Source organism: Panthera pardus, unplaced genomic scaffold (genome assembly GCF_024362965.1).
Source record: "Panthera pardus isolate Hobbes unplaced genomic scaffold, ASM2436296v1 HiC_scaffold_8, whole genome shotgun sequence".
In the NCBI taxonomy this organism is placed as follows: Eukaryota; Metazoa; Chordata; class Mammalia; order Carnivora; family Felidae; genus Panthera; species Panthera pardus.
In genome coordinates this window covers 113,438,508-113,461,842 of record NW_026527013.1, presented here as the reverse complement: position 1 = coordinate 113,461,842, position 23,335 = coordinate 113,438,508, and the positions used below count along the sequence as shown (strand labels likewise).

Sequence of the window (23,335 nt, the reverse complement as noted above, 5' to 3'; positions counted from 1 at the left end):
CATGCTGTGCTGTAACTGTTATAAATACTGTGACTATCAAACATGTATCTATGCTAAAGAAAACCAATAATTACTTTTATATTTTTGTTTAAGGGGAATGAACCGAACTTGGGAATAGGGTAACTCTTAGTTTGATATCTAAATATGTCTGAATTTTGATTGAGGTGTTGATTCTGGAAAACAAAGCCGTGTCCCCTGGATTCATAAGCTGGATGTATTTTAAGCCAGGTTATATTTCAGCTACAAAAAATTAAAGCAGGAGGGTTACTTGATCTTTTTACAGCTCATAATTATTTTTGGAGTATTCTGAACAATGCTAGAATTTAAAAACATCTTATATATTTCTAAGTAAGAGATGTAAGTACTCAAATCATAAATCTGACCAGAATTGCTATTACAATGAAATGTATAACGTAAAGATGAATATTTTATTTGAATATATTCTTTAGTGATTATCAGTTCTTTTCTCATACCATTAATTCTTCATAGAATTTTTCAAGATCATGGATTCAAATAAAGATAATATTTAAAAGAAAACTAATATTTTAAAAGCATTTGACAAACAAGGTAACACTTCTCCTGAAAATACAGAACAATTATTTTATATCTGCAAAACGATCAATTTAATATAATTCTTCAGGTAGGTTTGCCCTTTTATCCTTTTTTTTTTTTTTTTTAAGATTTTATCCTTAAGTAATCTCTATACCCAATGTGGGGCTTGAACCCACAACCTCGAGGTCAAGAGTTGCACACTCCACAGCAAAGGACACAATCAACAAAACTAAAAGGCAACCAAAGGAATAGAAGATCTTTGCAAATGACATATCACATAAACTCAACACACAAAAAACAAATAATCCACTGAAGAAATGGGCAGAAGACATGAATAGACACTTTTCTAAAGACGTCCAGATGGCTAAAAGATGAAAAGATGTTCAACATCGCTCGTCAGGGAAATACAAACCAAAACCACAATGAGATACCACCTCACACCTGTCAAAATGGCTAAAATTAACAAGTCAGGAAACAACAAATGTTGGCAAGGATGCAGAGAAAGGGGAACCCTCTTGCACTGCTGGTGGGAATGCAAACTAGTGTAGGTACTCTGGAAACTAGCATGGAGGTTCCTCAAAAAATTAAAAATAGAACTACCCTATGACCCAGAAATTTCACTACTAGGAACTTGTCCAAAGGATACAAAAACGCTGATTCAAAGGGGCACATACACCCCAGTGTTGATAGCAGCACTATCAACAATAGCCAAAGTATGGAAAGAACCAAAATGTCCATCAACTGCTGAATGGATTAAGAAGATGTGGTATATGGATATATAATGGAATACTACTCGGTGATTAAAAAGAATGAAATCTTGCCATTTGCAACAATGTGGATGGAACTGGAGGGTATTATGCTAAGTGAAATAAGTCAGTCAGAGAAAGATATATGATTTCACTCATATGTGGGATTTGAGAAACTCACAAGATGAACATAGGGGAAGGGAAGGAAAAAGAAGATAAAAACAGCAAGGGAAGCAAACTACAAGAGACTCTTAAATACAGAGAACAAACTGAGGGTTGCTGGAGTGGAGATGGGTGGGGGGGGTGGATTAAGTGGGCGACGGGCATTAAGGAGGGCACTTGTTGGGATGAGCACTGGGTGTCATATGTGACAGATGAAACACTGGGTTCTACTCCTGAAGCCAAGACTACACAGTATGTTAACTAACTTGAAAATAAATTAAAAAAAAAAAAAAAAGAGTTGCATACTCTACCCACTGAGCCAGCCAGGCATTAACCTATTTTTTTTTTTATGTCAAAGTGTACATTTGTAATTAGATACAAGAATAAAAGCAGAATAAAAGGAATTGGTGGACATACTTATATAGATTTTTAATACAAATTGGCATCCCCGTGTTTTGAAAATCATAACAAATAGAAAAACATATAAAGACCTGAGACTCTTTCCATAGGTCTCTAAACCCTGTTCTACTCATGATTTATTCTATAAAAATGGGAAGTAAAATAAGGTTATATATTGTCATCAGCATAGGGCTTACTTTTCTAACAGTCTTTTTGTTCACATAATTATAGAAGTGAACTATAATACAAAACCACGGTAACTTATAAATTTACTTATGACTTATGAACTGTAGTTAGAAATAGACATGATGCTTCGCCAAACACGCAGGTGCACGCGCGCGCGCACACACACATTTCACGTATGCATATACAAATTTGACAAAGAATAAGCCGACATAAAGAAAGCTTCAAAGACGTAAAACAGTTAAGTTAAAGTTGTAACCACTTGCAATATTCCTGAACTGAGTTGGAATCTTTTTTCAGTAAGCTTCCTGTTTGCCTTTAAATTATTTTCCTCAACAGTGTAGTTCAAACTTGTTGTTTCAAACTCAGATTCTCAGAAGCCATGATGCCCTTTACATAACACCATGAATTACTGATGTATTTAATTCTAGCATAAAATTATATAAGCTAGGAACAATTTTACCAGCAGAAAATATAACCTTTATTATGGCTCCCACATCTCAAAGATAATACTACTATCAATAAAATATTTATTAAACCACATTTCATAGCAAGGTAATAAATAACACAATTTAGGCCAAGCCAACCATCTAGAAAGGCATGATTCAAAGATGGATGGGTGATTGAGACAACTTACATTTAATTTCCTCCTCTTCCCTGTATTTGCTTTTGTCTGATCTTTGCTCCCAGGGTCTGACTTCCTGGCTCTCTGACTCTGACTTGAGATGAACCTGTTCATCTTAACTTGGCCCAACATGATCTGAGCCTTGGCTCCTTCCCATGGATTCAGGCTTAATACACTCCCATATCTGCAAGCTCTGGCCAACTGGTCCCTAGGATTGTGGCAAGAGGATCTTGAGGTGCTCTAGAAATCTAGCTGAGGTAGAGATCCAGGGAAACAGGGTTAGTTCGGAAAAGAGGAACAGCATCCCTTGTGCCTGAATCTGGCATGCAATAGGTGCTCAGTAAAGTACCACCTGATTGGAAAAAGCATCCCCAAAAGTCAGGTTGGGAATGAAAAGACAAGTCAGAGTTAAGAACAGGATCTGGAAGCCAAGGTAAGACACTAAAGAGGACAAGATGGCCGGAAGTGGAGAGCAGGAAGTAGCCAGAGGTGCCCCTGAGGATGGCAGGACACTAAGCCAGTTTGGACAATGCATTTATTTATATCCTAATTCCACAAAGAAATCAGAACAGCTATGTGAAAGTAGCTTGGAGCTCATAAATTCTTTTTCTGAGAGACTGAAAGGTAGCTTGTTGAGAGTAAGAAAACCTTTGGAAATCAAATTGCACATTTTCTTTTTTGTGGCTATAAGTTGATAGGAAGCTGGAAAACACAGGAGTGCTTTTGCCCTGAGGGCTCAGATTCATTTTGTCTATTTAATAAATATAGGAAATGATTTTAAATATAGAAAACTTTCCATTCATGTCTACAAAAAAGTTGTTGAACACATGAGCAGCTGTTTTTGTTTTTCACCAATTGGTTTGCTTCTCGTTCACTTGTTTGGTTATCAGCTATCACTTCGAGGTAGGCAAATTGTAGTTGGAACGAACATTTTAAAATTAGGATATAACTGATTTGAAACTTTCATTTTGTTGAATAGCATTGGGAAAAGACGACTATCCTCTAATTTTGAGATAGAGCACCCCAAACTGGCTCATAAGCAGATAGTTTGAGGAAAACATGCAATTGAATCAAGAAATTCCTACTGAATTTCTCCCTTTTTCCTCTTTGGGATATTGAGAATTAACTTTTCAATGCATTGTCCACTTCCAAAGCTTTTCAGCTTTTCAGCATTGGTCCGACTAGGAAATATTCCATGCTCTTCCCCCCCACCTTTTGGATTAACTTATAATTAACAATAACTTCTACTGAAAACTGTATCAGAAGCTTGGGAGATTTATCTTTTTTTTTTTTTTTTTAAGTTTGTTTATTCTGAGAGCACAAGCTGGAAAGGGGCAGAGTGGGGCAGAGTGGGGCAGAGGGAGGGCAGAGGGAAAGGAAGAGAGAGAATCCCAAGCAGGCTCTGTGCTGTCTGATGAAGCTGGACGCTTTAACCGACGGAGCCGCCCAGGTGCCCCTTGGTAGAGATACCTTATTTGGTCCTCTTAACAGACCTGTGAGGCATTATCCTCACTGTGCCAAAGAGGAAAAGAGGATGCAGGACAGTTAATTTGCCCAAGGTTGTGCAGTTAATTAAGCGGCCAAACCAGGAATGAAGCCCACAGTCCTCTGCCTCCTAGTTGGTGATCTCTGCATCACAGGGCTTTGCTGTTGCCAGGGAGATCAACCCACCCCACTGTCACCATCACCGGGCTTTTCCACTCCAGTGGTGAAGATTACAGGGTCTACAGGATGTTGCTGTTCTGCCACCTTACCTCTCTCCTGCTGCCTTTTTGGCTTCTCTAGACTGTCGTGCTTTAGCTACAATCCAACCTTCAGGCTCATCCCTCTTGTTGGATTCCTCTTCCTCCAACCTTTCCTCAGATACTGATTGGCAAGGCTCGTTTCCTCATTTCAAGTTTTGCTCAGGTATCACTTGGGAAGGCTCTCCGGACAATCGCAGCCTTAGCACTCATCACCTTTTTTGTGCTTGTCCTCCCCACTCTGTAATACGTGTGACCTCTATAAGGGCAGGGATAGGGCTTTCTGTTGTTCTTGATCGATCTCTGATACCCAGATTTGTGCCTGCACCAAGTAAACAGTATTTGTTCAATGAGTGGAGAATCAAAATTTAACCTCTTACCCTTTGCCACTGTTAAGTTTTATAGCAAACTCAGGTCCAGAAATGGGGGGGTGGGGAGGAGGATAGGTAAAAATGCAATTTCATGGAAACTGCTGGTACAAATCTTCAGAGCATTTATTTTAGGCCAAGTGTGTACATTTAGGCCTATCTGTAATTTCTTACGGATTCTTTTTCTTTAAACAGCTTTAGAAACAAAAGTTTTATTCTGAAGTTTGAACTTCTTAACCCACCCCAAATGTTATGCTGATATATACCTACAATGCTACACATAGCATATATCTTTAAAAATGTTAATTTCATTAAGATCTAGGAAAAAAACCTCTATGGATTGTGTTTACATTGAGCAAAAATTTTAAATAGTGCCAGTTATGCAAGGGGAGTATTGGTAATTGGGGGAAACACATCTATTGTTTCCTTGAATTAAATTTTTTATTATGGTGTTTTTGTTTTTATGAAATATTTCAAAACAAGCTTATGTGAAAATTTTGCTTGACTTTCACCCAATTTTCCTGGTCGACTTCTCTAGGAAATGCACAATGTACTTAAGGCTTCAGTATCTGCACTTAATTGTAGGCCGGATAGTGATACATGATTTAGCATAAAAATGCCTTTTCTGTTTAAAGAGAACAGGTTTTATGTCACTATGGTCTAATAAATGTACTAACTCAAATCCTTACTATAAACAGTTGCACTCTATGTACATGCAAACATAAATTGCTTTTCTGGGCCAAAGTATTATAAGCAGCATTGTGTTTTTTGTGTTTAAATACATGAAAACTTGGGAGTATAATTAAAATTCTAAAATCTAGTAATAACCCTATTAATTGGAACATTTTTTTTCTTCCAGGAGAAATTATCCCAGCATTATCCAAACTATTAGCTCAGACAAAAATAAAGGTTTTCAAGATCTGTCTTCCTTCCTCTCTTCTCCCCTCCTTCTTTCTTACTATTTGTACTTGAGATTACTCTCAGGTATCCACAAATAAATTATTTGATTGCCACCTGCTGCTAGGAGGAACACAGCTGGAGGCCTATGCTAATTAGCTACTCTGCAAAGAACCAAAATATGTACCTTAAAAATCCTGCGACACAATTACAAGTTGGTTGTGTGCACAGTAAAGTTATTATTGCTTGGGCAATAAATACAGTTAACACATGATTCAGATATACTGAATAAAGTATTTTGCGCTTCTTGCACATACCTTAAGTTCTTGGATCCCTTAAGCATCTGAATTTTTAAATAAAAATACTCAACACGCGATCCTTTCTTCTGGACTTGAAATCATCCTCACCAACAGCACTGTGAACCACACTATATTACAGTCTTGCTCCCAGCACCGCTTCACCTTTCCCTGCTCATTACCCCAAATGTTTTACATCAATAATCTATGATAAAGTAAAAAACATTACTTTCAATTTTCTTCCATTCAGTCTTGTTCATAGTTATGTGGTTGAAGTCCCAAGAAGTCCCAAGAATCAAACTGGTATTATCATACTAAAAATTAAAAAAAAAAAAAAAAAAAAATTAATGTTCCAATTTCACAATCATTTCTTTTATGCAGTATCATCCTGAAACTTCCAAATGTGACTTTTTCTGGTAATTTTATCATCTTTAATTTGACACAAATTTCTTGAACAATTTACTCTGTAACTGGTCTTGTTTGGCATAATAGCACAAATTTAACCGTTTCTCGATTCAGTTATTGTTATGAACACACAGATACTACACTACACTGAGTTGTAACATAAACATACCTTTACCTTTGGGCTCTCCTGTACAAGGCAACCTATAGAGCTAGCTCTGGATTACTAGATGTAAAAAGACTCTTTCTGGAGTCTTCTGCCAGTGAGCCAGGGGACTTCCCTTGCTGCCTAACCCCCCCGCCCCCACCAGCCCACGCCCCTCATTTGGCCATATCATCTAATCTGGCCTGAGCTTGGAAATCTGATAAGTGAAGTTGTTACAATAATGTATTCATCATGTTAGTAAGGTTCTTTATGAGATCTGTAGGGCTCTCCCCGGAGGAAAAGACAACAGCTTTTGCTTACAGATTTTGTGGCATTTATGTGGCATACTCTGCTTCTTCTTAGTATTTCTGTGAGCTTAAATAGTATTTTAGTTATGTGTTCGTTTTTAGCTCTTCCTACAATTTCCTAACATTTACTGCTTTAAAAACATTTAAGTAAAAAATGTCCTAAATCAAATTTTAATTTCCATAAATGTCTAGGGCAATGGCTACAAATTAACATGAAATCTGCATCGGTGTTCTCTGGCAGTATGTTCAGAGAAATGGTGACCAGATCTTATACCAGGAATTATGAAGAGTTGCCAATACGTTTTCTAGTGAGAAGCATTTACTTCCCAGTGTTCACCGTGATAAGAAGGTTGATACTTCAAATAATTTATTGCTGCTTTATAGTATACATAATTAAATGAAGAAACATGTTAAACTCAAGGGAATTTTTAATAGGTTACTTGCAATTGTTATTGCAGGCAACAACTTGTACATGATTTTATTTCCAAATCCACAAAAAACAAATTTTATACAAATCAGCACTGTAAAAATGTCAATTACAGCCCCAGAGGCTTTGCTGGCAGAATAATTGTCTAAATTCTAGGATATGGGAAACAGGTTTTTTTCTTGATTCATCTTTTTTTTTCATTTTCTTTTTTTTTTTTTTTTTACAAAAAAAATTTACAAGTGAAATGTTACTACAAAACTTTTTATAAGGAATTTTTGCAAAACATTTACATTTTACCATCAACTATTTCTGTTTTAAAATCATTATGTAGATTTAATACCCTATGCTGCACATCAATTTATGTGGGATGACAACTTAGTGACATGCATAAAAAAACACCACAAGGCATTAAAATGAAGACTTAAATACAAATATTGTTGCAATAAAACAGTTATAAAATTGAAAAATAGGACCTAAACATCATGCTTATCTAAGTTTGACAAATTAACTTTTTCTCCTAGATTACACACTTTTATTACTGCTCTCATGAGAGTGTGATAAATAATGACTTAACATCAAGTTCTAATGTAATCAGCAACACATACACAAACCTAACCAAAGAAAGTATACTGTAAGAAAAAACTATTCTAACACTGGAGTTCTACCATGATAAATACATAGCTTTGCACTGATAATTACAATAAAGAAAAGTTTTATAACGGTGGCAAAGGGAATGAACAGTGAAATGCCATTAAATATGACTCTACTGCACATCTGTGCCCTATTACTTATAACAGCTATATCCCACTGAGTCAAATAAAGGACATTGAAATTTACGATTCTTATAAGACAGAAAAGTGGATTCAGAATGGTATGCAGAACAGACTGTCAAAATAGTTCTCATTTCAGTGGTGAAATGTGCACCTGCTAACACAAATTAATGTATTTTATATGCTATAAAGCTATCCAGATTCAGTTTGTTAAATTTATAATAGGCCTCATTGTTGATTAAAAAATAACTTCCATTTCTGATGAGCATACACAGGTATGCATTAAAACCGGTTCATGGAATAACGGTGCAGAGAGCTCATACTTGGTATTAACAACAACGAAAAGTGTCACTTTGAGGAAACATGATTCGAACATTAGGAAAGTTTCTTTGCATAAAAAAATTTATAGCACTGATTGTGTAGCATAATGATAGATAAAATATATATTTGATGTTTCAGCTCCTATATAATAAAATTAAAATTCACACGACCAAATGCTCCTCTGTACCAAACAAAACAACAAACTGATTCTGATGTTTTAAAGCCAGATACATCAGTTGTTAAGAGTACATTAAATAAAATATACAAAACAATTTACAAAATCCAACTAAAATTTAAAGACTTTGTTACAAGTCTACAAAAGCTTTAAGAAACTTGAAATTTATAACCACAGTGTAAAAATTTTTTTTTCCTTTAATCTCAAAGCTTTTTTATACAAACTGAAAGCACAAAAGGCCTCCAGCTTTACAGAGCGCTACAAAGGGCTGGCCCGAAGTGTGCACAGTGTAAACAGTGATCGCTACAGTATTTCTCCTTCATCGAAAAGACAAGAAACACCACGATTCTGGAAGAGAATTCGCAGGAGTAGTACTTTTCCTGAAATAATAGAGAAATGCACAAGAAAACACGTACCTTTATTCAAACGGTCCCCAAACTAATAATGTTAATAAACCAGGCAGTTAAAAGTTTTAGTTTTCAAATGGTCAATTCCAATTCCATTATGTTTCCAGGTAAATACATTTTTAAAGTGAGAAATATCTTACTAATACTTAAACTGTTGGTATAATCCAAATTTGTTTCATAGGAGACTTTTGGCCACCTTTCCTAGAAGATCCTTGCATAAACAATAAAATATAATTTTTTTCCTTAGTCATTTATTTGAAAGTTATTCTGATTTTTAAAAAATAACGTGCTTCATAGTATCACATCATTATATATCTGTTAGGCTGTCTCTTTAGGGAAAATTCAGTTATTGGCATAACATAAAGATATTTCTATGTTATAAATTCGTAACCAGCCTTCTAACACAGTACTAGAAATAAAATGGGGTTGGCGAAATTTTAGTAGAGAGGAAAACGGAAATTGTAACGTAGTTAAAAGATAATTTTCTGCTGGCCTTACAAAAAAAAGTGTGATAATTCTTTCTTTGGCTACCAAGTCAAAGCATAAAGAATTCTGCACATTGTCAACATAACTCATATTTACAGAATATGAAACTACAGAATGATTTATACTCTAGGCAAATATTTCCAATATAAACATTTAAAATGAATTTTGTGGTTCAACCTAGGGTTAGGAATATCATCAATCCTAACTTCAAAACTTACATATGTTAGGTTGCCTCATTTTATTTTCCTGAAGCTATTATGAGTTTGTTTCAACCACCCTCCCCACCCCAGTATTTTCCTAAGGTTTCAATCTAAAATTTAACCTAAAGTTTAGCTCTAAGTTCCTCTTGTGTCTCCAAATGGAGAAAGTAATTGGACTTCACTGATTGTCTGCATACACACTACTATAATGTAGTGGTAATAAAGATCTGAGATGCATCTCAGATTACTTTTGTGGAACTTACCTAATTCAACTGTTGAAGAATTTCTAACATTTAGAAAAGACGGCCAAAACTATTTTCGGTTGATTTTCCAAAAAACAAGCTAAGGAAATAAAATATTATCCCTATCATCAGTTAACTGTTTTCTGTGCTATAGAAAAAAAATCTACATAAAATTATTACTGACTGAATTTATAACAAAGTACTTCCAAAGAAAACAAGTCCACTTAAGGTCCAGCCTGCAAACTACTGAGGTCTGTCTTTTTAAACATGTTAACACATGATGTTAAGAGAGGGGAAAATTCAGTTTAAAGATTATGTGATATATTTCCAAATGGCTACAACTTATAGTATGGAGGAAATACTTTTCTGTTACCAGTACATCAGTATGCTTTTTGTATTTCTAAAAATTCAACACTTCACATGTTGACCCCAAATCTTGGAATATATAAAGAAGCCAAGAATGAAAACATGATTGATTTCCTACTCTGTAATCCACTTGACCAGCCCATTTCCAGATTTTCAAAGGTGTGTAAACTTAAGTGCAGCACTAGAGGTCTCTGTTATAAATAACTTTTCAGAATTCTTCCATGTTGGTTGAAACATTGGGAGTTGCTGGGTTTGAATCTTGAGAAATGGCTGCAACTGTGACAATTCTTGGGGAGCCAAGCACCTCTGTAACAGATGAGTCCAGTTCTCCCGAGGTAACAATGGCAAGAGCTGTCCCACCACCTTTCTTATTCTGGTGCGTTTTGACATGTTTGGAGAGATGATCACTCCGCATAAACCTTTTAGAACATTCCGGGCATTCAAACCTCTTTTCACCTAAACAAAAAAACAGTGAATGAAGTCACACATACTTTATTTAAATGAAATAATAATGTTAAATAATTTCTCTTCTGGTCATACTATACTTTTGTTTAACTTTTGACCAGATGCAAAATACTTTCATTCTGTTTTATTTTAAAATGCTATCAAACAAGCAACGCAGAACAGGAAAAAGAGCATGTGACTAGGAATCAATGAGTTGAGTTAAAGTCTTGGTTCTGCTAAGAACTGGAAGTAAAAGCTGAAGCCAGTTAAAGAGCCACTCTGTGCCTCAGTTTCCCCATTTACGAAATGAGGATTTCTTTTTTTTTTTTTTTTTTTGAATGTTTATTTATTTTGGGGAGCAGAGAGAGAGGACAGAGGATCCAAAGCAGGATCCGGACAGACAGTGAATCTGATGCAGGGCTCAAAATCCAGAACCGTGAGATCATGACCTGAGCTGAAGTTGGGTGCTCAACTGACTGAGCCACCCAGACCAGTTGAAAGTAAGAGGATTTCTAACAGAATCTCAAAAATCTCTTCCAGGTGTAACAATATATAGTTCAAGGCTCATGTCTACTCTTTACTACCTACTGCCTCTGTTTTAATTATAATGCCTAGAGGCAGGGGCACCTGGATGGCTCAGCCGGTTGAGTGTCTGACTTTGGCTCAGGTCATGATCTCGCGGTTCCTGAGTTCAAGCCCCGCGTCGGGCTCTGTGCTGACAGCTCGGAGCCTGGAGCCTGCTTCGGATTCTGTGTCTCCCTCTCTCTGCCCCTCCCCCACTCATGATCTGTCCCTCTCTCTCAAAGATGAATAAACGTTAAAAAAAAAAAATTAATAATGCCTGGAGGCAAAAAACTATCTTAGAACTACCTCAAATAAAATCAGTTAATAATTTAATAGTGCACTGAGTTTCTTCACAAGGCAAAAATGAGAGTAAGGTGAATACTGCGTTTCAAATTTAATAATTTGTACGTCTCACAGAATAAGGCTGTCAGGTTCTCGTATACAAAGTGACCCTGAAATATGCTCTCCTTAAGATGTAAGATAGCTCCACAGGAACTAACTACTTCTCTGTTTTTGAATAAAAACAAATTAAACGTTACCTTAAAAGAAAAAAGACATTTCACTTCTGTGCATAATGGATGGGGCACAAAAAAATGTGGTTAAGTGGTGTGTCGTCGTGTTCACAACAGATCAACTATTAGCTTCAGTCCTTTCCTCTAAGTTTGTTACTTAAGGGAAAGAAATGTTTTCCAAGTCTGACACTAGGACTTGAATAATAAGGAAATTCAGTTTCGCTGACTTCTTTACTTGGCCTTGCTTTTGACTTACCAATAGAAAATCTATAGGTTCAAGTCCATCCATATCAGCTAATTCCCCCACATCTTTGTGTTTGCTTCTATTTTCTAAAAAAATTACATTAGCAATATCTCATTTAAACTTTCTCTTTCAGTCTTGAAAAATTAAATGAAAGGATAAGTACATGGTTTAGACAAAATTCTCAAAAACATTTATTTTTCCTGAATGCTGATACATAGAAAAGGCCAAAAAATGATTAAATGAGGGTGTTCGGTTAAGATCAATCTTGAACTCCTCTATTTCAAGTCTCCCATTTACTTCAAAAGAAAAATTCATAATTTACAAATTTTAAAGCTTCAAGATCTTATTTCACATTTTCATTTTATAAATCTGTGAGCTGAGGCTCAGAAATTAATTAATCTTCTTGGGAAATCAAATAACTTATTAGTATTACAGCAGGATTCAAGGCACTGTATTTCTAGTTTGGGTTTTTAATGCTACACCATCAAAGTGCAATTACAGTCCTCCGTTCTTTTATAACAACAATGGCCAGGAATAATCACAAGAAATCAGGTGGTGATGGCTTGAAGACACAAGATCATTTAGTAAGCCCTGAATCAAATGGGTGATCAACCTGTACACAGTAGTTGTTTAATAAGTCTTTGTTAGCTGTGGTGATGTTTGTGAACTCATTTTTCAACAAATATTTGTTCAGTATCCACAATGTGCCAAGCAACAGTGATACAAAAATGAACAAGTGAGAGTCTCTGACATTTTAAGATCCCATTATCTTAAGACAGTCATTTGCAACCACATGGAGCTATCAGTAACAATTAAGAAATACAAGTCCTAGATACTCTAGTGGCAAACTGTAAGATACGTGAGATATCATGGTGACAGCATTTGTATGAGGACCTTTTTAGTCTGTCTACTTCTAACTGGTGTGGGTGTCAATTAATTTTAAGCAATGAAAGTTGGCTAGAATCTCAAAGTAAGTTACGCTACGCAATTAAACTAACGTTAGGGAAATGACATTTTATTGTGCTATCCTTTTCCACAAAGAAGTGTTTTCTGTGGTGTCAATTTCTAAATTTCTTATTGTTGGCCAAAATTATCATTCCTCTTTATTGCAAGGAAGTCAGAGTTCCTGTACTAATGTAATACAGTATCTTCCTTATATTTATAATTATGTTATTTTATAATTATTCTTAGGAGATTAATACTTTTATAGTTAGTACAAATAAAAACTGAAACTTGATACTAGATTACTTAGGACGGGCAGGAATGGCTCCCAAAGGTGTCCATGCCCTAATCCCTTGGAACTTGTGAATATGTTTTATTACACGGCAAGGGATGTAACGAAGATAACAGAGGTTAATACAGGAAGATTATTCTGATTTAACTGAGCGGGCCCAATCTAATCACATGAGCTGTTAAAAGCTAAGTTTTCTTCAGGTGGAGTCAGAGTTGCAGAAGGAAAAATCAGAGAGATTAGAAATGAAAGGGATTTGACCTGCTATTGGTGAAGGGTGCCACATGGAAAGTATGAGAAAGAATGTGGACAGCCTCCAGGAGCAAACAAGAGCCCACAGCTGAAAGCCAGCAAGGAAACAAGGACCTGTGTCCTTCAAGAGCAAAAACAATTTGGTTGACAGTGTCAGTGAGTTTGGAAGCAGATTTTCTCCTACAGCTGTCAGTAAGGAATAGCCCAGCTGACACCCGAGTTTGACTTTGTGAGGCACTAAGTGGAGGACCCAGACCAAGCCTACTCAGACTTCTGACTTAAAGAAATTGTGATACAATAAATGTGTGTTCTTTTGAGCTGTTAAATTTGAGACAGTTTGTTATGGCAGCAATAGAAAACTAAGAGTTACTTAAGTCAGAACCTCGAAAAAAATTAAAGCATAATAAGGAAATAAATGATGGCTGATCTATATGGTTCAAAATCTGTAAAGTATCTTCATTACAGGTACCCAAAGCATGTTAAGGACAAATTCCAAATTTCATTTCTTTTTTATTAAACTTTATTTATTTTGAGGGAAGGAGAGAGAGAGAACGAGTGGGGCAGAGGGAGAGGGAGACAGAGAATCCCAAGTAGGCTTTGCACCTTGTCAGTGTGAAGTCAGTGCAGAACTTTAACTCACGAACTGTGAGATCATGATCTGAACCAAAAATCAAGGGTCAGATGCTAAACCAACTAAGCCACCCAGGTGTCCCCCAAATTTTATTTCTACCACAAAATATCAAGAACATAACTCAAACAATTTTGGTTTAACTGAGTATAGATAAAAGAATTGCTTCTTTTACCTAGGTTATTAAGAGAAGGCCATGTTGTATTACATGATTGTTAAAATACGGTAGTCTTTTAAAAGGATTTAAGTAGAAGATTCATATTTAGAAACTACATTAGATTACTTCTTAGCATAATATTCTCAACAGTAATCTCTCTCAGAAAAAAACCTGATTGTCAAATGGAATCACAGATGTGAATGAATGCAATAAATCAGCTCTTTTAAGCTTTATTTATTTGAAGTACCATCAAGAGCCAATTATCTTGCTATCATAGTTCTGCCTTTCATCTGTTTTCAACATGTTACCCTCAAATCTAAACTAATATAATGCATAAAACATACTTTGTGAATTAATGTTATTTCTAAATTTGTCATTTGATAATATATTTAGAAATTAAAATTAGTTTTTTAGGGGCATCTGGGTGGCTCAGTCGGCTAAGCGACCAACTCCTGATTTTGGCTCAGGTTATAACCTCACAGTTCATGAGTTTGAGCCCTGTATTGGGCTCCACACTGACAATGTGGAGCCTGCTTGGGATTCTTTCTTTCCCTCTCTCTCTCTCACTCTCTCTGTCTGCCCCTCTGGAGCACGCTCACTCACTCTCTCTCAGACTAAACTTGAAAAAAAATAAATTAATTTTTTATATTTAGATTAAAATTAATTTCAGGAACCAAGTGACTGTATTAGTTTCCCTGGGCTTTTGTAAGAAAGCCCATACAAACTGGGTAGCTCCAAATGACAGGTATCTATTCTCTCAAGTTCTGGATGCCAGAAGTCGAAAATGAAGGTGTCAGTAGGGCAATGCTCCCACCAAAGGCTCTAGAGAAGAATTTTTTCTTGCCTTATCCCAGCTTTGGTGACTTCTGGGAATCCTTGGAATTCACTGGCTTGTAGCTGCATCTCTCTAATCTCTCCCTCTGTCTTCACGTGGGAAGTGTCTCTGTGTCGTCTTCCCTTCTTACAAAGACATTACTCAGTAATTGGATTTAGGGTCCACTAGGTCCTAAATCTTAGTCACTGTGTGTAGTATGACCTCATCTTTATTTAATCTGCAAAAAAACCTATTTCCAAATAAGGTCACATTCACCAGAGATTAGGACTTGAACATATCCCTCTGAGACACACAATTTAACACACGACAGGGACATTTTTAAATGTCTGGCATTTGTTATAACTAAGTAAAAAACATACCCCTTTGCTCATGAATAACTTTTATCAAATATCCATGTGTAGCATATACAGTTTGACCCTTGAAAAACAGAGGGGTTAGGAGCACCGACCCCCATACCTGCACAAATGAAAATTTGTGTGTAACTTTTCACTGCCCCAAATTTAACTACTAATAGCCTATTGTTGATCAGATGCCTTACCAATAGCATAATCAATTAACACATATTTTGTGTTAAAAATATTATATACCGTATTCTAACAATAAAGTAAACTAGAGGGACGCCTGGGTGGCTCAGTCAGTTAAGCGTCTGATTTCAGCTCAGGTCATGATATCACGGTTCATGAGTTCAAGCCCAGCAATGGGTTCTGTGCTGACAGCTCAGACCCTGGTGCCTGCTTCGGATTCTGTGTTTCCCTCTCTTTCTGCCTCTCCCCCACTCATGTTGTCTCTCTCTCTCTTAAAAATAAATAAACATTGGGGCACCTGGGTGGCTCAGTCGGTTAAGCGGCCGACTTCGGCTCAGGTCATGATCTCACGGTCCGTGAGTTTGAGCCCCGCGTCGGGCTCTGTGCTGACAGCTCAGAGCCTGGAGCCCATTTCAGATTCTGTGTCTCCCTCTCTCTCTGACCCTCCCCTGCTCATGCTCTCTCTCTGTCTCAAAAATAAATAAGCGTTAAAAAAAAAAAAATTAAAAAAAAATAAAAATAAATAAATAAATAAATAAATAAACATTAAAAAATTTAAAAAGTAAACTAGAAGAAAGAAAACATTATGAAGAATATCATAAGGAAGAGAAAAAGATATTTATAGTACTTTACAGTATTTATATATATATAAAAAAAAAATCCACATATAAGTGGACCTGAGCAGGTCAAAACTGTGCTGTTCAAGGGTCAACCATACACAATTTCTTAGTAACAATAACACCATTTATTTACAACCCACATTAAATAAACAATTTTTCAATTTTTTTCTAAGAAGCCTAGTTATTCAAACTGGGAGGCCTGTTGGCCCCTGTAACCCTCACCTCCAACACCTTTATAACCTATTGGTCCCTCCGGATACTCTTTTTTACCTACCCAGCCTAGAATATCTAAATGAATCTTTCATGAGTACCTTCATTTCTCCTCTGTCATTACCTGTAGATAAAAGTAAATTAAAAGGGGAAGGAAAAATAATTTCAGGTAAGTCATGTGGCTTACATCTTCCCAAATTAGAGAAACTAGGAGTAAAGGGAGGTTGAGTATGAAGGACAATGGAAATAAGACTCAAAAAGACTGAGATGATGATTACTATTATTAAGATTTTATTGTTAAGTAATCTCTACACTCAACACAAGGCTTAAACTCACAACCTGAGACCAAGTCACACGCTTCACCAGTCGAGACAGCCAGGCGCTCCAAGTAGATTTAGATAATTATTAAAATAATGTGGAAGCTGGGGCATCTGGGTGCCTTAAGTCGGTTAAGCATCTGACTTCTACTCAGGTCACGATCTCACGGTTTGGTTTCTGAGTTTAAGACCTGCATCGGACTCTGATGTCAGCACAGAGCCTTCTTTGGATCCTCTGTCTCCCTCTCTGCTCCTCCCCTGCTCGCACGTGCTCACTCTCTCAAAAATAAGTAAACATTAAAAAAAAAAAAAAAAAGTGGAATCTGACCCCCAAAAATAGGCTTGCAAGGCTGTTCTGAGTGATGGGCTGAGACTTGAGACTTATAAGGACATCAATTTGCATTATGAGTAAGTTTTCATTTCTTCACTCAGCAATTATCTATTTGAATATAGGAATCATATGGTCAATTTTATCACAAATGCTTTTTTAAAGCAATCTTATCTACTCTAATAGTTTTAACTGTGATCTATAAATGAACAATGACCTCAAGATCCAGATTTCTAAACCCAACTGGGAATTCAACATCTCTGAGATATGCCATTTACATCATTTAAAATATCACAAAATTCATCATTGTTTATTAAAGAAAAATGGCTGAATCTTGATTAGAACAGCAAATTTTATGGTATTTTAACTTCCCTAATTCCATCTTAAACTCCCCAGAAGGCCCACTAGCTACCAGAGGGAGAAGAGAGCTGGAACTCTTTCAAAACCTCATTTCCAAGGAATTGCCTTATGTGACCTGTCTAATCTGTCTAGTGGTTCTTTGGAGGGCTTCACTTGAAAACTATTGTACTGAACCTGACCTGGAGGCAGTCCAATGTGAAAAGTCTTTTCAGGGCCAGAAAGGAACAGGTGTTTGTCTAAACAATTGCAGGTTAAGAGTTTTAACTTCATGGATGCCCCAGGCAATGGATTAACACTTGGGACAAACAGAAAGACTGAACAAAAAGCTTAAAAGGAGGAGCTGGGAGATAAAATACCCATAGTGGCTTTGAAAAAAAGCTCTGTCATTTCCTTGGAATCTAGATGGCCACATATATACTTTAAAGCGTGAGCCTGGGGGCACCTGGGTGGCTTAGGTTGAGGGTCTGACTCTTGATTTCGGCTCAAGTCATGGTCCTCAGGTTGTGGGATCGAGCCCTGTGGTGTCCTCTATATGGAGTGTGAAGCCTGCTTGAGATTCTCTCTTCTTCTGCCGCCCTCCCCAGCTTACACACTCTCTCTCTCTCTAAAATAAAAAATGAAATGAAATGAAAATGGAAATGAAAGCTGTGAGCCTGCTCAGGAAAAGCCTGAGAAGGCCCAAACTCTCATGTGTGCTTAACTTTTGAGGCTCTGCATAAGCAGAAAGGGAAGGCTAAAACAGAGTCGTCAACTGTCTGGGTGAGTATTGAAGGGCACTCCAACATACACACAAAGAGTGAGAGATTTATTGTTCCAAGATATATAAAGAGAGAATATATGCAGAAAGGATAACTGAAAACTTCCCACATCTAATGAAAAACATTAATGTACACATGTAAGAAACTCAATAAGCTCCAAATAGGTTAAATGGAAAGAGATTACCAGTTAGACATATCACAAACTGCTTAAAGTCAAAAACAAAGAGAATCTACAAAGTAGCAAGAGAAGTGATGCATTACCTACAAAGGATTGTCAAATAATAGCAGCTGATTTTTTTTTTTTTTATCAGAGCTCATAGAGGCCAGAAAGCACTGAGATGATACAAGGAAAGTCCTGTCAACCAAGAATTCTATATACAGCAAAACTATTTTTCAAAAATGAGAAATTCAGATATTCCCAGATTAATAAAAACTTGAAGAATTTATTGCTAGTAGATTGGTACACCTAGATTATTGTAATATGTGAACTGTAATCCCCAAAGCAGGCAATCACTAAGAAAATAATATATTAACATTATTATAAAGAAATGACATTAAAATAATACACAAGGTCTATTTAACACCAAATGCCAATAACAGAGGAATACAGGAACAAAAAAAGAACCATACAGAAAACAAATACCAAAATGGTGGAAGCCCTCATCAGTAATTCCATCAAATGAATGTATTAATGCTCCAATTAAAAGGCAGAGGTTGCCAGAATAAATTAAAGAAAAACATGATCCAACTATTATGCTGTCTAAAAGAGGCTCACTTTAAACTCAAGCATGAATGGGCTAAAAGTAAAAGGATGGAAAAAAGATATAACATGCAAACGAGAGCTGAAATAGTTGTTTTAACAGACCAATATGATAAAAATAGTAACTACAAACAAGGACACTTTATGATAAAAGACTCATTCCCATCAAGAAGATATAGCAATCATACATATACATGCACATAACAATAGAGCCCTGAAGCATAAGAAACAAAACTGAGAGACGTGAAGGGAGGTAGAAAATTCTACAATATACTTATTCTTCTCCTGTATTCTCCATTTCATTTGGTAGCAGTTATCACTGGTACCAATTATCTCTTTTCTCACATTTAATAATCACCATGTCTTGTCAATTTTACTACACAAACATTTCCTGGAATGGGTCCCTATATATTGTTACAGCTTCTGTTTTACTTAGGATCTTAACAATTGTCTTTGATAATTGGTCTCAATATTACTCCCTGTGAATTTATTCTCCATACAAATACCAAATGGTCTAAAATAAAAAGATGACTACCTGATTAACTGCTGGAAACTTTCAGTGGTTTCCTATTTCCTATGGCTGTGGAAAAAAAAATTAAATAGTATATAACATCCTACAGTAACTGGACTCTGCCAACCTTTTTTGTTTAATCTATTGTCACAAATATTATGGTTCCCAAACACTGAACTGTTTATAGGTCTTGACATATGCTACTTTCTTTTTTTGTATGAATTGGATCCTAGATCAGGATAAAAATTTTTTAATTTTGCTTCACCTACTAGCCATGAACTTTGGGCAACTTCTCTATCCAATTCTTAATTTCTTCATTTAAAACTAGGAATAACAGAGATACCTATTTTATGTTATTGCTCAAAGGATTAAATTAGAAAATGAATGCAAAAAAGCATTTAGAAAAATCCCTGCACACTGAAAGGACCCAGAAATTTTAGTCTCAATTTGTTTACTACTCCCATGGCTTATTCTTATTAATCATGAATCTCTCAACTTGGCTCAAGGAACTAAGTTTGGGCCTTAGTAAAGAAATCAATCAACCTCCTAAGACTTCAGGTTAGTCCTTATTTATAAAATGACAGGGTTGCACATAATCATTTTTAGAAGTTCCTCTGGCTCAAATATTATCCTTGGAAGAGTTAAGAGAAGTGTATGATATTGAAGCATATGTATGAAGCATATGAAAATGGCTTTGGATTCTTAAAAAAAAAAAAATCTCCCTTTTTACAATTTAATTTCTCAAAGATAAGACTTTGTCTCACACTTTAAAAACTTTGTTTTAATTTATATACAGTAAAATTATTCTTGGTACATAGCTCTGTGAATTTTGACAAATGTATTAAATCATTTAGTCATCAACAAAGTAAACATATGGAAGAGTTGCTATCACTTTCAAAAATTCCTTCACAAAGCCTTTCTATAGTTAAATTCTCTTTTTCACCCTTATACCCTAGAAAACAATAATCTGTTCTCTGTCTCTATAGTTTTTACTTTTCCATAATGTCATATAAATGAAGTCATATAATAGGTAGGCTTTTGATGCTAGGATCATTCACTTAACATAATGCATCTGAATTTTACCCCTGTGGTTGTGTATATTAATAATGCATTCCTCTGTGTTTAAGAGTGGTACTCTCTTGTATAGATATGTGTTGGTTCACAAATTGGCCCTTTACACAAAGGGCAAGAAGAAACCAAAAGAGGCAGACCATTCCACATTGGTAGGTGCAAGTTTTAACTTACAAGAAAGGGAACTTACTTATGAGGCTTGTTTTGGATAGCCTTCAGATGAATAGATCTCTGTACCCACTTGCCAAATCTTAAAAGTTTACACAGAAGTCTTAACTGGGTTCAGTGACATACACTGTCCAGATGGTTTCAACACCGCTCTCTCTCAAGGCTACATCCTTAGAATAGCTCCCAATGTGGGAAGAGTGGGCACAATGTATATTACAAGGACACGGGAGGGAGGTGAGAAGCCTCTGATTACACAGGTTCAGCTTGCAGGTCAACCAGCAGTCAAGTCCTCTCAATTGCCTCTTCCAACAATATAACACAGTTTTTTATCCATTTACCAGTTGAATATTTGGATTATTTCCAATTTAAGGTGATTATAAATAAAATCTGCTACACATATATACATAGCTTTTTGTGTGAACATAGTTTTTATTTCTTTGGGGTGAATACTCAAGAGTAGATTGCTAGGTCATATTTGCTAAATATATGTTTAACTTTATAGGAAAATTCCAAAATGTTTCCAAAGATGCTGTACCATTTTGCATTTCCAATGGCTTGGCATTCTTGCCAATGGTTCTAATTGTCAGGATTTTGGTGTCCTTGTCTTTAATTTTAGCCATGTTAACAGAAGTGTGCTGGTATTTTGTTGCAATTTTAATTTGCATTCCTCAAATAACAGGTGATGTGGAATATTTTCATGTGCTTTTCACATGTATATCTTCTTTGGTGAAATGTCCAAATCCTTTGCCAATTTTTAAAAACTGGGTTTTTTGTTTACAAATTGTTGAGGTGTGAGAATTCCTTATATATTCTAGATGAAAGTACATGTCAGATATGCTTTTTTTTTCCAAATATTTTCTCAGTGTGTGTCTTGTGTTTTCATTTTCTTAACAAAATGTTTAACAGAGCAAAAGTTTTTGTCTTTATCAAGTCCAATTTATCAGTTCTTTTATGGATTGTACTTTTGGTGTTGTATTAAAAACACATTTATTTGTATGAACAGACTTTTTTATAGATACCAGGGTTTTTCTAAATAGACAACCAGGGTGTCTGCAAATAAAGACACTTAATTCTTTCATTACAATCTATATGTCTTTTCCTGCTTTAGTGTACTGGGTAGGACTTCCAGTACAATGGTGAAGAAGATTGATTAAAAAAAAAAAAAAAAGAAAAAGAAAAAGCAGACATCTCTGCCTTGTTCCTTATCCTATGGGTATTAGGTCCTCCATCATTAAGTAAAAACTTAACTATAAGTTTTTAACAAATACCCCTTACCTGGTTAAGGATATAACCTTTAATTCTTAAGTTTGCTGAGAGTTCTTATCAAACCAAATGCAGATTTTCCCAAATGCTTTTGGTGTATGTATTTAAGTAATCATATGATTTTTTTTCTTTCTCTTGTTAATATGGTAAATTACATTGACTGATTTTGGAATGTTCAATCAGCTTTCATTCTTGGAATAAACACAACTGACTCATGATATATTACTCTTTTTAATATATTACTGGACGTGGTTTAATATTTTGTTGAGGATTTTGACATTTGTATTTATGAGGATACTGGTCTGTTAAGTTTTTTTCTTCTTCACTAGTAATGTCTTTCTCTGGTTTTAGTATCAAGTTAATGAAGGCCTCATAAAATACTTAAGTGTTCCCTCATTTATTTTCTAAAAATGACTGCAGAATTGGTATCATTAATTGCTTAATATAGTAGAATTTGCCAATAAGGTTTTCTTTCTGAGCCTACGGTTTTGTCAAAAGTTTTTAGTTAAAATTCAATTTCTTTAATACATATGGTGCTATTCATATTATTTATTTCTTCTTGAGCAAGTATTGATCACTTGTGTGTCTTTTAAGGAGTTGATCCACTTCATCTTAGTCATCTAATTCAGAGCGTAGAATTATTCATAGCATTCCTTTACTTTTATATTGTCTGTAGGAGCTCTAATAATATCTCCCTTTTCCATTCCTGGCATTGATAAATTTTCTTGGCCAATCTGGCTAGACTTCTCAATTCTACCTTTTCAAAGAAAACTTAGCTTTGGTTTGAATGATCTTTATTAATTTTTCTATTTTCAATTTTATTTGTCCTCTTTATTGCTTCGTAACTTCCTGTTTTGGGTTTGATTCATTTGTTTTCTAGTTCTTTAAGGTACAAGCTCATTCTATTTAAGAATTATTGACTTAAAACCTTTCTTTGTTACTAATAAAAACATTCAATGCCATAAATTCCTTCCAAGTACTATTTTACCTACATCCCACAAATTTTGATATGTATTTTCATTCAACTGAAAATATTTTGTAGTATCCCTTGAGATATCCTCTTGACGCACAGGGTTAGTCAGAAACGTCTTGGTTAGTTTCCAAAATTTGAAGGTTTCCCAGGTATTTTTGTTACTGACTTACAGTTTAATTCTATTATGATCTGAGAACATACTTTGTGTGATTTCTATTCTTTTAATTTGTTAAGGTGTATATCATGGCAAAGAACATAATTTATCTTCAAGAATGCTCCATGTACTCATATATAAAATATTCTGTTGCAATTGGCTAAAGTGTTCTATGAATGTCAGTTAGTGCAATTTGACTGATAATGTTCTATATCCTTTCTACTTTTCTGTC

General features: G+C 35.5%; 1 protein-coding gene across 2 annotated transcripts in view; it reads right to left on the bottom strand.

Annotated features, from left to right (window-relative positions):
* Positions 1-7,235: 7,235 nt before the first annotated feature.
* The window catches only part of SP4 (Sp4 transcription factor), an 82,662-nt gene continuing 66,562 nt past the window's right edge, over positions 7,236-23,335 (bottom strand). For both annotated transcript variants that reach the window (XM_053896954.1, XM_019443567.2), the window contains one exon: positions 7,236-10,675. In XM_053896954.1, coding sequence (XP_053752929.1) covers positions 10,373-10,675 — 303 coding nt within the window. In that variant the 3' untranslated portion in view covers positions 7,236-10,372. The remainder of the gene's footprint in view (positions 10,676-23,335) is intronic.